General features: G+C 49.6%; 1 protein-coding gene across 2 annotated transcripts; it reads left to right on the top strand.

Annotated features, from left to right (window-relative positions):
* Positions 1-7,289, top strand: Rapsn (receptor associated protein of the synapse). Of its 2 annotated transcripts, none has more exons than XM_027936539.2 (8): positions 1-194; positions 710-1,048; positions 3,669-3,827; positions 4,293-4,391; positions 4,469-4,591; positions 5,101-5,154; positions 6,279-6,478; positions 7,006-7,289. In XM_027936539.2, exons 1-8 carry the CDS (start codon positions 3-5, stop codon positions 7,076-7,078), a joined length of 1,239 nt encoding a protein of 412 aa, XP_027792340.1. In that variant the 5' UTR covers positions 1-2; the 3' UTR covers positions 7,079-7,289. The 2 variants fall into 2 exon arrangements, with proteins under 2 accessions (XP_027792340.1, XP_027792341.1); XM_027936540.2 differs by having other exon boundaries at positions 5,101-5,142.
* Positions 7,290-12,005: the final 4,716 nt, after the last annotated feature.

Here is a 12,005-nt window from a genome sequence, read left to right on the forward strand (position 1 = left end):
AAATGGGGCAGGACCAGACAAAGCAGCAGATTGAGAAGGGGCTGCAGCTGTACCAGTCCAACCAGACTGAGAAGGCGCTGCAGGTGTGGATGAAGGTCCTGGAGAAGAGCTCTGACCTCGTGGGGCGCTTCCGTGTGTTGGGCTGCCTGGTCACAGCCCACTCGGAGATGGGCCGCTACAAAGAGATGCTGAAGGTGGGCATACCCTCCCGGGGAGGTGTAGGCTGGCTGGGGCCAGGGCTGGATGGCTACCAGGGCCCCTCGCAGCCTCCTTAGTGGCTGGAACCTGAGGCTTGAGATCCACGTCTGAGACCCTGAGAGTCAGATGTGGGCCTGTGGCCTTGAACTTCAGTTTTCTAACCCTTGAGTCTGAGGTCCTCAGGGGTCCCCCAGACCTTGGCTGCTGGATTTCAGCCTGCTGTTGGGGGTACCAAGTGTGCGCCTGGTGCCATGGGCTCTGGGTTTGAGGCGAGGGCTGGTGGTCAGTAGAGACTTCAGACCTAGGTGGGGGGGGGGGGTGGGGGATGCAAAGCTGAAGGCCATGAGTGAACTGAAGAGCTGAAGCTACTAGACTGTTGCTGGGACCCAGGATCGAGTCCAAGGCTGATGGGTGGGAGCCGGGGGTCTGTTGCTTTGGCTGTAAGGCCAGGGCTGGGTGTGGAGTCTGCAGGTCTGAGGGTATGTTATGTGCCTGCCACCCCGGTGGGCAGTTTGCCGTGGTCCAGATCGACACTGCCCGGGAACTGGAGGATGCCGACTTCCTCCTGGAGAGCTACCTGAACCTGGCGCGCAGCAATGAGAAGCTATGCGAGTTTCACAAGACCATCTCCTACTGCAAGACCTGCCTCGGCCTGCCTGGCACCAGGGCAGCTGCCCAGCTGGGGGGCCAGGTCAGCCTGAGCATGGGCAATGCCTTCCTGGGCCTCAGCCTCTTCCAGAAAGCCCTGGAGAGTTTCGAGAAGGCCCTGCGTTACGCCCACAACAACGATGATACCATGCTCGAATGCCGCGTCTGCTGCAGCCTGGGCAGCTTCTACGCCCAGGTCAAGGTGGGCCTGGGCCCCAGGGGGAGGGTAACGGGGACTCCCTGAAAGCCTCCCATGAGCCACATGCCTGGCTGCACTGCCTTGTCCAGCCCTCCTTTTAGGTAGGGATGAGGTGAAAGGAAGTTGGAAAACACCGAGCCAAGAAGGGCAGAGCCAGGATTCACACCGTGACTGACTTCCTGGGGTAGTGAAAGGTCCTGTGGGGGGACAGCCCATGGGCCTGCACTACCACAGATTTGCTGTGTGATCCTGGGCAAGTCACCACTCTGAACCCCAAGACATATGTCCATCAACTAGGGAGACAGAACTTAACAGCAGGGATGTAAGGATTGGTCCGTCAGGTATTTGTTGAGCATCTACTATATCCCAGGCACTGTTGAACTGTTTCTCTGTGGCAGTGGAAATAACAGCAAGGTTCCTCATGAAGCTTGCCTTCTGGCTTGGGGGGAAAAGGACTGTCAACATAATCGGGATCAACTGGATGGCATGTTAGAAAGTGCTTAGGAGAAAATAAAGGGCAAGGAGGTGATAGGAAGGGGGTGGGGGGACACAATTTCAAATAGAGTGGCCAGAAGGCCTCAGGGAGTGACTTCTGGTGATATGATGTAGATGAGAGTGTGAGCTATGCAGAAATCTGGAGGAAAGTTCTCCAGGCAAAGCCCTGCCCTGGGTGGGAGGGTGGGGACCACATGGCTAGGGGACCACAGGTGAGGGAAGCTGAGGGTCAGTGACTGCAGCTTCTCAACATAACCCTCCCGGCAACCCGGCTGCGTGGGCCATCAGGGATTTGGGTGCCTGGCACATAGTAGAAACTCAGTAAATCTGGTATCGATGCAGCTGGATGAGGAGTGGGGAAGAGGAAATGAGGGGCATCGAGAACAGCCACCTAGACTCTGTTTTCAGGAACTAGATGCCAGTCAGTGCAATGAGATAGGACTGGGGAGGGATAGAGGTTTTTAAAAGCAACCCTATGTGAAAGCAATAATATAATGAAGTCTTGTATGCGCCCACCACTTGGTGGAAAAATAATTCCTATTTTTGCCATGTTGGCTGTACACATTTTAACCTAAAGTGTTGTGACCGAAAATTGAGTGATGACATTTTTTACATCAAAATAGTTCAGATGCAACCTTAAAATTTTAGAAGCCATAGGGTCTTGGTAAGTTGCTGAGGCTGGCCTTGAACAAGTGAGATCCTCCTGCCTCAGCCTCCCAAGTCACTGGGATTACAGGTGTGTGCCACTGAACCTGGCTCTTCTTTGTCTTTATAAATATTGTCCTACTATGGATAAACTGTCCTGGTACTTTTGTTTTAAGGTCTTTCAAAATATGCTTATATTGGTTCTATCCTGGGTTTCAGCACCAAAAACAGAAAGAAAGATGGTTATATTAATATGATGTTCAGGCAAGGTGGTTTATGCATATAATGCCAGCTATTTGGAAGACTGAGGCAGGAGTATCACAAGTTCAAGACCAGCCTGGACAACTTAGTGAGACTCTGTCTCAAAGATAAATAAATAAAAAGAGCTGAGGATGTAGCTCAGTGGTAGAACATCCCTGGATTTAGTCTGTAGTATCTCACACACAAAAAAAAAAAAAAAAGAAAGAAAAAGTAAAAATAAAATAAATATAATATACAGTCTGAATCATTTATTTCCATTTTCCATTTTTATGTTTTTTTTTGTACTGGGAATTGAACTCAGGGGTGCTTAACCACTGAGCCACATCCCCAGCCCTTTTTATTTTCACTTGAGACAGAGTCTCACTGAGTTGCTTAGGGCCTGAGGGCCTTGTTAGGTTGCTGAGGCTGGCCTCGAACTTGCAATCCTCCTGTGTCAGCCTCTGGAGCCACTCGGATTATACCACACCTGGCTTTAGTTTTTAAATGAAGTAAGAAGTTGCACACTGTCGAGGATGATTCAGTAGAAGAACTCAGTGATGCAGACACTGGGGTCGGGGATGTTCTGGCATTTGGAGCAAGAACAGAATGAAGGCAGAGTGGGACCAGGTGGTGGGGAAGGGGACTCTTGTGATCCTCCCTTTTTCTAATGGTCAGGAGGCAGGTTGCCAGCTGATAAAAAGAAGGAGAAAAGGCCTTTGGAGGTTTGAGGAGAAGATGTGAGAAAATTGTCTCATTGCCTCGCCAAGTCTGTTCCAATGTTCTTTTGAGCCAGTAGTCCTGGAAATCTGTCATTGAGCCCTCAGGGAACAGCTGCTGCTGAGCACCAGCAGGCAGACTCTAGATGGGGGGCTCTAGTATCCCTTGTCCTGTGTGGCTGTGAAGCTGAGGAGGCTTTGGGGACTGGGTGCAAAGAAAAGCCAACTGTTTCCTTATCTTTTCATTCGTTCATTGAACAAATATTTATTGAGCATCTACTAAGTCCAAGAACAGTGCTAGGCTCTTGGGATGCAGCAGCAATCCCAGTGAATCCCTCTGCTCCTGGAGTCCACACTTTGCACTGGCCTTCCCTCTACCTGCATCCCCCTTCCCCTGGAGCTGGAGTGAATGAATGAATGAACACTGGGACCCTTGGCAGCCAGAGAAGCCAGCCCTGGAGCCCCCTCCTGGGAGCAGTTCCTGCCTGCCACTCAGTGCGACCCCCTCTCATTCTTTGTCCCTGCAGGACTATGAGAAAGCCCTGTTCTTCCCCTGCAAGGCCGCGGAGCTTGTCAACGACTATGGCAAAGGCTGGAGCCTCAAGTACCGGGCCATGAGCCAATATCACATGGCCGTGGCTTACCGCCTGCTGGGCCACCTGGGCAGTGCCATGGAGTGTTGCGAGGTGGGGCAGCGGGGAAGTGGGCAGGTGGTGGTGTGGTCTGAGGATTGAGGTGCAGGACCTCCTGCTTCAGATCAGCCCATTGAGGCCCTTGAGGCTTGTCCATGGCCGAGCTCTCTACAGAGCCCCTAAAGGATGTGTTTCTTACCCCCAACCTGTCAGGCCTCATTCTCAGAGGAGCGTGTTCTCTGAAGTGTCCTCTGAGTTGGGCTCAGATCTCAGCTTTGCCACTTACTAGCTGGGTGTCTTAGGCCACTTCTCTGAGCCTGTTTCCGCCTGTCAACTGACAGCTGCCTCGCTGGGTAAAGTGGCCTCCGCGGTTCGATGCAGGAAGCCTCAGCACCATGATAGGTGTATTAGGCTCTGAGGATACTGATGATCCTTGGGTTGTCCCTTCAAGGGGCCTCCGGGTGGAGGGTGCCCAGTGGTGGGGTCAGATGAGCAGGCCTGAGCCACCCACTCCCTCAGGAATCCATGAAGATCGCTCTGCAGCATGGGGACCGGCCGCTGCAGGCGCTCTGCCTACTCTGCTTCGCTGACATCCACCGAAGCCGAGGGGACCTGGAGGTGAGGTTACTGGGCTGGGGGCCCAGGGGGTCTCAGGCCTGGCCCAGCCTGACACCCCCTCCCACCTGGCTCTGCAGACAGCCTTCCCCAGGTATGACTCTGCCATGAGCATCATGACTGAAATTGGAAACCGCCTGGGGCAGGTGCAAGTGCTACTGGGTGTGGCCAAGTGCTGGGTGGCCAGGAAGGCGCTGGACAAGGTGAGGTCAGGCCCTTTTCTACACCCCCAGCACTCCCCAGCGCGTCCTGCTTGGAGCCACTCAGTCAGCTGACAGGCCGAGGTCTAGTGCCTGACAAGGTGCTGTCTGCCCCTGTGTCTAACACCAGCCTCATCCTGTTTCCCTGAGGCCAGTTATTTTCCAAGCTCTAAGAAGGCCCATGACTTGCCCAGGGGCCCACAGTTAGTAAAGGGACAGGGCTGGGGTTTGGACCTGGGGTAGCGTAACTGCCTCCAGGCTCTCATTAGCACCCTATGAGGCATTTTCCACCTGTTCCATATTTGCACAAAGAGGCAGGAGGTGACTCGCCACACAGTCCTGACACAGCCCTGGCAGCCGTGCATGTCCCTTCCCACTACCTTCACACACAGGAGCCTGGCCCTAGCCCTGCTGGTCTCCGCAGGCCCACCCTCCCCACCCCTTTCTTTGCTGTGAGCCAAGGCCTCTGTCAGACACTCTGCCTGCAGGCCTGACCTCTGCTCACCTTCCAGGCTCTGGACGCCATCGAGAGAGCCCAGGACCTGGCTGAGGAGGTGGGCAACAAGGTCAGACCTGCGTCTGTCTCCTAGTCTACAGTCAGCAGCCAAGTGGTGGGGAGCATGGGTCTGAGGGAAGGCCCCTGGACCTGCTGGTGCCCTGAGCCCTTGCTGATCCTCTTGAGCTGCCTGTGGCGGTCCCCAGCCTCCTGTCTCCTTCCTACCCAGAAGTCACTTCTGAGGGAGGAGCAGGAGTTGCATTATTTGGAGGATGGCAGATGCCTTAGACCCTTTTTGACATTCATTGAAACTCCTGAGGTGGCCTCCACTCCCTAAGAGCTGGGCACACCCAGGTCCTTGTAGGTATTGGTTCCGGTTCTCTTTTTTCATATTTTTTTTTAGTTGTAGTTGGACACAGTACCTTTATTTATTTATCCTAATGTGGTGCTGAGGATCAAACCCAGGGCCTCACACATGCTAGGCGAGTGCTCTACTGCTGAGCCCCAGCCCCAGTTCTCTATCTTCCTGGGAGGTGGGCACAGGGGCCTCCTTGGAGAGGTGAGGAAAGTGAGTCTCAGGCTCAAGGTCTCTCACCACTAACTGGTCTATCTTAATACCAAGACCCATGTTCCCTCCATAACATAATGCAGCCTCTCCAAATTTATAATCATATCCAGGCCTTAAAATATTGGAAACAGGCTCAGCATTTCTCAGGGTCTTTTAGCAAATATGCATTTCTCTGGGATCAGGTGCACAGTCCAACTAAAATGTCACATGTATTTGCTTTGGGCTAGATGATGCCCACTCAGGTTTATCCAGCTATCAGTCTGATCAGAGATCCTTTTTTTTTTTTTTTCTTTTCTTTTAAAATCAGAAATGCTGATGAGATGTGTATATTACCAAAAAAAAAAAAAAAAACCAAAAAAAAAAACAGGAAAGCAAATCATTAGGGAGACAGTGCAGTGGATTTGGTCAATAAAGTTGTTCAAAACATGGAGTCCCAGGGAGATCTAGGCGTGAAGACTGTGATCTCACCAACTCCTTCATTCTGCTCCAAGGGAAACAGGTTCAGAGAGAGCAGGACATTTTTCCTAGGTCCGTCAGCAGAGCAGGGAAATGGCTGGGACTGGTCCTCACCAGTATGTGACTTTGGTCTCCGTCCCCACTCTGTTCTCCTGTCTCCCGTGCCCCAGCTGAGCCAGCTCAAGCTGCACTGCCTGAGCGAGGGCATCTGCCGCAGCAAGGGGCTGCAGCGGGAGCTGCGAGCCCACGTTGTGCGCTTCCACGAGTGCGTGGAGGAGACGGAGCTCTACTGCGGCCTGTGCGGGGAGTCCATAGGCGAGAAGAACAGGCGGCTGCAGGCCCTGCCCTGCTCCCACATTTTCCACCTCAGGTGAGGGCGCCTGCACGGTGGCCAGGCAAGGGCCCCACTGACTGCGTCACACTAATAATACTAACAGCAGACACTGGCCTGGTGCTTTCTGGGGCCCAGGTGTGTTCTAAGAACTCCCCATCTGACTCCCTGAATCCTCCCAGCAGCCCTGCGTGGCAGCCATTGTCATTATCCTTATCCTAAAGTTCTTCAAAGGGGTAAGGATAAGTTTTCCAGTTATCCCAAAGGGAAGTGAGAGGCCTCTTAAAGGTCATCGGATCAGAGAAGGAGGCCAGCCCTGCCTCCGCGTCACGGCCGATGCCAGCTCCATCCCAGTCTTGACCCTGCCCACACCCTCTGCCATGAAGGCTCCTGGGGCAGAGCAGAAGCCTGGGGACCAGGACTTTCTTTCCTTCCTTCCTCTGCTGCCAAATGGCCACAGGGATACCTCCTAGCCCTGCAGCAGGAAGTGGGGGAGGAGTCAGGGCCTACCACCCAAGTGGAAAGACAGGTCAGGGGTGAGTGGACAGAGCCCTTTGCTTCCTCAGATGCCTGCAGAACAATGGGACCCGGAGCTGCCCCAACTGCCGCCGCTCATCCATGAAGCCTGGATTTGTATGACTTGCAGCAGCAGCAGTCTGGTCTCCCCCCACAACTCCCTTTGCCCTCCACCATCAGACTGAAGGCCCAGGTTTGCTCCTGGAGCAGCCACAGGCCTCTTCAGTCATAGCCAGGGCCTGGGCCTGCCCACTGCTGCTCCTTCAGGCCCAGCTGCCCTCCCCTGCCTCTTTGTACTTTGTTCTTTATAGAAAAATAAATGGTTTGTACCTGACCCCACTGATTGGCTTTCCCTGCCCATGGTCTGAGCCGGTGGGGAGAGGGGGAATGAGGCACTCCAAGTGAGCTTCCTGGAGCACCTTCCCTCCACTCAGGACTCCACAGTGAGCCTGCAAGGAGATCCCTGCTGGTGGCACGCTGATGTGCAGGAGGAGGGGGACTGCACACAGTGAACATGATCAATGTGGACAGTCTGTTAGAACACCTCAAACTCACCTGTTAAAGCCCTAGTCAGCAGGGCTGTGAACACCAAATGCCATACACTGGGTGGCTTACACACAACAGAAATTTATTTCTTACAGTTCTGGGGGCTGGAAGCCCAAGTTCAAGGTGCCAGCAGATTGGATGCCTGGGGAGGGCCCGTAGTCCTTCTCGCAATGACTTCACTTCACACAGTGCCAGGGCAAGATAGCTCTCCAAGGTCCCTGACTAGGGCACTGTCATTTGTGAGGGTTCCATCTTCGTGACCTAATCACCTCCCAATATCCTCATTCCTAGAACAATCACACTGAGGATCAGAGTTTTTTTGTTTTTGTTTTTTTTTTAAGTTGTCAATGGACCTTTTTATTTTTTATTTATTGATACGTGGTGCTGAGAATCGAACCCAGTGCCTCGCACATGCTAGGCAAGTGCTCTGCCACTGAGCCACAACCCCAGCCCTGGGGATCAGGTTTTAATATATGAGTCTTGGCTGGAGGGGTGGTGAAGGGTAGGACAGGTGTTTGGACTTTGGCAAAACCTAATCCCCAGTCTGAGTGTTAGGGCCTTGAAGGAGATATTAAGGCCAATTGAGGTCATTAGGACAGGAACTAATTCAGTGGACTGGTGTCCTTATAAGAAGAGGAAGAGGGCCGGGTGTGTGGCTCAGTGGAAGAGCACTTGCCTAGCATGTGTGAGGCACTGGGTTTGATTCTCAGCACTGCATATAAATAAATAAAGGTCCATCAACAACTTAAAAAATTTTTTAAAAAGAGGAAGAGACATTAGACACCAGAGAGTTGGGGTTTTTTGTTTGTTTGTTCTGGTTACAGGGATTGAACCGGGGGTGCTTAACCACTGAGCCACATCCCCAGCCCTTTTTCATATTTTATTTAGAGACAGGGTCTTGCAGAGTTACTTAGCACCTCCCTAAATTGCTGAGGCTAGCTTTGAACTCGCAATCCTCCTGCCTCAGCTTCCCAAGCTGTGATTACAGGCGTGCGCCACTGTACCCAGCTAGAGGTCAATATAGTTATAAATGTGAGTGTTCACCAGGCTGGGGCAGTGATGTGCACACCTAGCACCCTCATCTTGGCTTCTAAATACTGTGTTCCAAAAAGGAAACAAGGCTGTCAAAGGAAAAGGTCTGATTCTAGGCCTGGGCCATGAAAAGTAAGAGACTGGAGTATCTTTTATCAGAAAGCCAGGAAATAAGGAATGATGAGGATAACAGGAGACATCTTTGTTGGGCTCCTGCAGCTCGTGAGTAATGAGTGATCACGATTGTCTCATCAGTACAGGCTGCCATCACAGAGGGCCACAGAATAGGTGGTTTGACAACCACAGTTTTGGAGACTCAAGTCCAAGATCAAGGTGCTAGAAAATTGTAAAATCTGCCTTTTCACTGTCTCCATACCTGACCTTTCCTCTGAGCTCCTGCAGAGAAAGAGCTGTTCCTTCTCCCTTCCTTGTCCTATAAAGGTATTAATTCCACCCCGAATGCCCCATCTCATGACCTCATCTAACCCTAATCACCTCCCAAGGGCTCCATCTACAGATAACCATCACCCTGAGAGCTGGGGCTTTGACATATGGGTTCTGGAACACAAATATTCAGTCGAGAACAATGATACTAACAGATTTTGTTGAACTAGAATCCATCCTGATATAAATAAATTTATTATTTATGAGAAATGGGATATCTGCATAATCCCAAAATTCTCACCCACAAAATACATCTTTTAAATTTAAGAGAAAAAAAGAGCTAAGACTTGGTTGGAAGGTTGACAGAGTCCAGCTTCATCAAATGAGAAAGGATAACACCTCCAGGAATGAGTCACACTCCAGCCGCAAGAATGCAAGGGCAGAACTCCACGCTGCTGATGGGAAATGCCACCAAGGATGTACAGCCCAGGACCGGGATCAGGAGAACACACGAAGTGAGAGCAGCCTTAGAAACATCTCAGAGGAACTGTGGTCTTCAGACATGTCAAGGTCACAAAGCCAAGGAAAGTCTGAGAAATGGTTCCAAGGGAAAAAAAGACTTGATACTGTTTTTTTGTTGTTGTTGTTGTTTTTAATAAATGAATAGCTGGCTTTATTTATATTTTTAAATATATTTTTAATTGTCAATAGACATCAAATCCCATACCTCACACATGGTAGCAAGTACTCTACCACTGAGCCACACCCCCAGCCCTTGATAATGTTTTTGTTTTGTTTTTTTTTTTTTTTGGTACTGGGAATGGAACCCAGAGTCACTTTACCACTACGGTACGTATGAAAGTCCTTTTTAAACATTTTTTATTTCGAGACAGGGTCTTGTGATTTGTTTGGCATCTCGATAAATTGCTAAGGCTGGCCTTGAACTTGCAATCCTCCTGCCTCAGCCTCCTGAGTGTCTGGGATTACAGGCAGTGACACTGTGCCAGGTTTATACTGCTTTTGTTTTGTTTTAAGGTTATAAGGGTCATCCAGTGGATAATGGAAGAGATTTTAATGAGGATCATATCTTGGGGATGGGGATATAGCTCAGTTGGTAGAGTAAAAAAAAGGATTATATCTTAGGTATTACTTCATCAATATTGAATTCCTTGGGTATGACCATGTATTATACAATGCATTGCAGTTATATATGAGAATGTCTTTGTTCTTAGGACACATAGGCTGAAATGCTTAGAGGTAAAATGTCATGAAGTCTGTAACTTATTTTTTGAAGTGGTTCCAAAAAAAAAGTTCATGTTTACACACAGTCACAGCAAAAGCAAATGTAGCAAAATGTTGTCAACTGGCAAATCTAGGTGAAAGGTACAGAGGTTTTCACTGTTTATTCTTTCAATTTTTGTATCTTTAACATTTTTCAAAATGCAGTTTTTTTCAGAAAGATTTTAGAAAGTATTGTCTAGAAACAAATAGGGTGTGTGTGTGTGTGTGGAGAGAGAGAGAGAGAGAGAGAGAGAGAGAGAGAGAGAGAGAGAGAGAGATTTGTTATAAGGATTGGGCTCACAGCTCAGTTGATTATGGCATCTGGCAGGTCCCAGGGTCTGCAGGGTGTGGGTAAGCAGAGAGGGCAGTTTAGTTCCATTCTGAGCATGAAGGCCTAGGAAACAGCCAAGCCAGTAGTGTAGTTCCCCTCTGAAGGCTGTCCAGCTCAAGACCCAAGGAGATTTGATGTTTCACCAGAAGACGGGGTAAAAATCCTTTGGCCTAGTTTAGGTAGTACAGCAGGAAGATCTCTCTCTTACTCAGTCTTTTTATTCTATTCAGAACTTCAACTGATTGGATGTGGCCCTCTCCCACTACAGTTGGCAACCTGCTTTTCTCAGTCTAATGACTTAAATATTAATCTTTTTTTTTTTTTTTCATACCAGGATGCTTAACCACTGATGTGCTTAACCACATCCACAGCCCTTTTTATTTTTTATTTAGAGTCAGGGCCTCACTAAGTTGCTGAGGCTGGCTTTAAACTTGTGTTCCTCCTGCCTTAGCCTTCTGAGCTGCTGGAATTACAGGTGTGAGCCACTGTGCCTGGTTTTAAATGTTAATCTTGCCTAAAAACAAAATCAGAATGATGTTTGGCCAAAAAACCTGCGTACCCGATAGCCCAGTCAATTTGATATACAAAGTTAACCATCAGAGGAAGGTTAAGGTAGAAACAGGGAGGCCCAGGAAGAGGCCTCTGTGATAATTCAGGTGACATGATGGTACCTTGAACCAGAGTGGATAGGACATGGAGGTGGTAAGAAGTAGACATATTTGGGGTAGGAGTTGGGAGGAGATATCTCTTGTCTTGGAAATTTTCACCTAACAAGAGTGGAAAGACTAGAATGGTGAATCTCCATTCAGCCCTAACTCTTCATATTCAGCATGTGGACAATCTTATTTCCGTTATGGCTACCCCCTTACCCCAAGCTCCACATGCTTCACTACATTATTTTGATTCTGACCTTATTTTGAATTCTGGATATATGTTCAAGGGAGACTGAGAGGAATTCCAGGTGGACTGGATGTGGTATATGGTGATCCAAGATGACAACAAGGCTTGTGTCTGAGCAATGCAAGGACCCAGTGTAAGGTCCTGAATGTGTCATAGTCTCTTTCTACCTGGGGCTGAGACCTGCTGAGCCTGGCTCAAGGGAGCACTCTGGAGAGAGTATGGGCTTTGGAGAGGAAATTGTCCAATCAGTGGTATGCAATTTAATTCTTTTTTTTTTTTTTTTTTGGTACTGGGGATTAAACCCAGGGGTACTTGATCACTGAGCCACATCCCCAGCCCTATTTTGTATTTTATTTAGAGACAGGGTCTGGATGAGTTGCTTAAGGCCTTGTTAAGTTGCTGAGGCTGACTTTGAATTTTCCATCCTCCTGCCTTAGCCTCCTGAGCTGCTGGGATTACAGGATTGTGCCACCGTGCCTAATTCATATTTCACTCAAAAAAAAAAAAAAATGGGGGAGTGGGTAGGCACTTTCCTAGGCCCCTGGGGACTTGTGTTATACAAATAAGATGTATAAG

Source organism: Marmota flaviventris, chromosome 9 (assembly GCF_047511675.1).
Source record: "Marmota flaviventris isolate mMarFla1 chromosome 9, mMarFla1.hap1, whole genome shotgun sequence".
Classification (NCBI taxonomy): Eukaryota; Metazoa; Chordata; class Mammalia; order Rodentia; family Sciuridae; genus Marmota; species Marmota flaviventris.

Coding starts and splice junctions, on each gene's coding strand:
- Rapsn (XM_027936539.2), top strand. CDS start 3: ATGGGGCAGGACCAGACAAAGCAGCAGATTGAGAAGGGGCTGCAGCTG. Junction 195..709: donor GCTACAAAGAGATGCTGAAG/GTGGGCATACCC, acceptor CCCGGTGGGCAG/TTTGCCGTGGTCCAGATCGA. Junction 4,392..4,468: donor GAAGCCGAGGGGACCTGGAG/GTGAGGTTACTG, acceptor CTGGCTCTGCAG/ACAGCCTTCCCCAGGTATGA.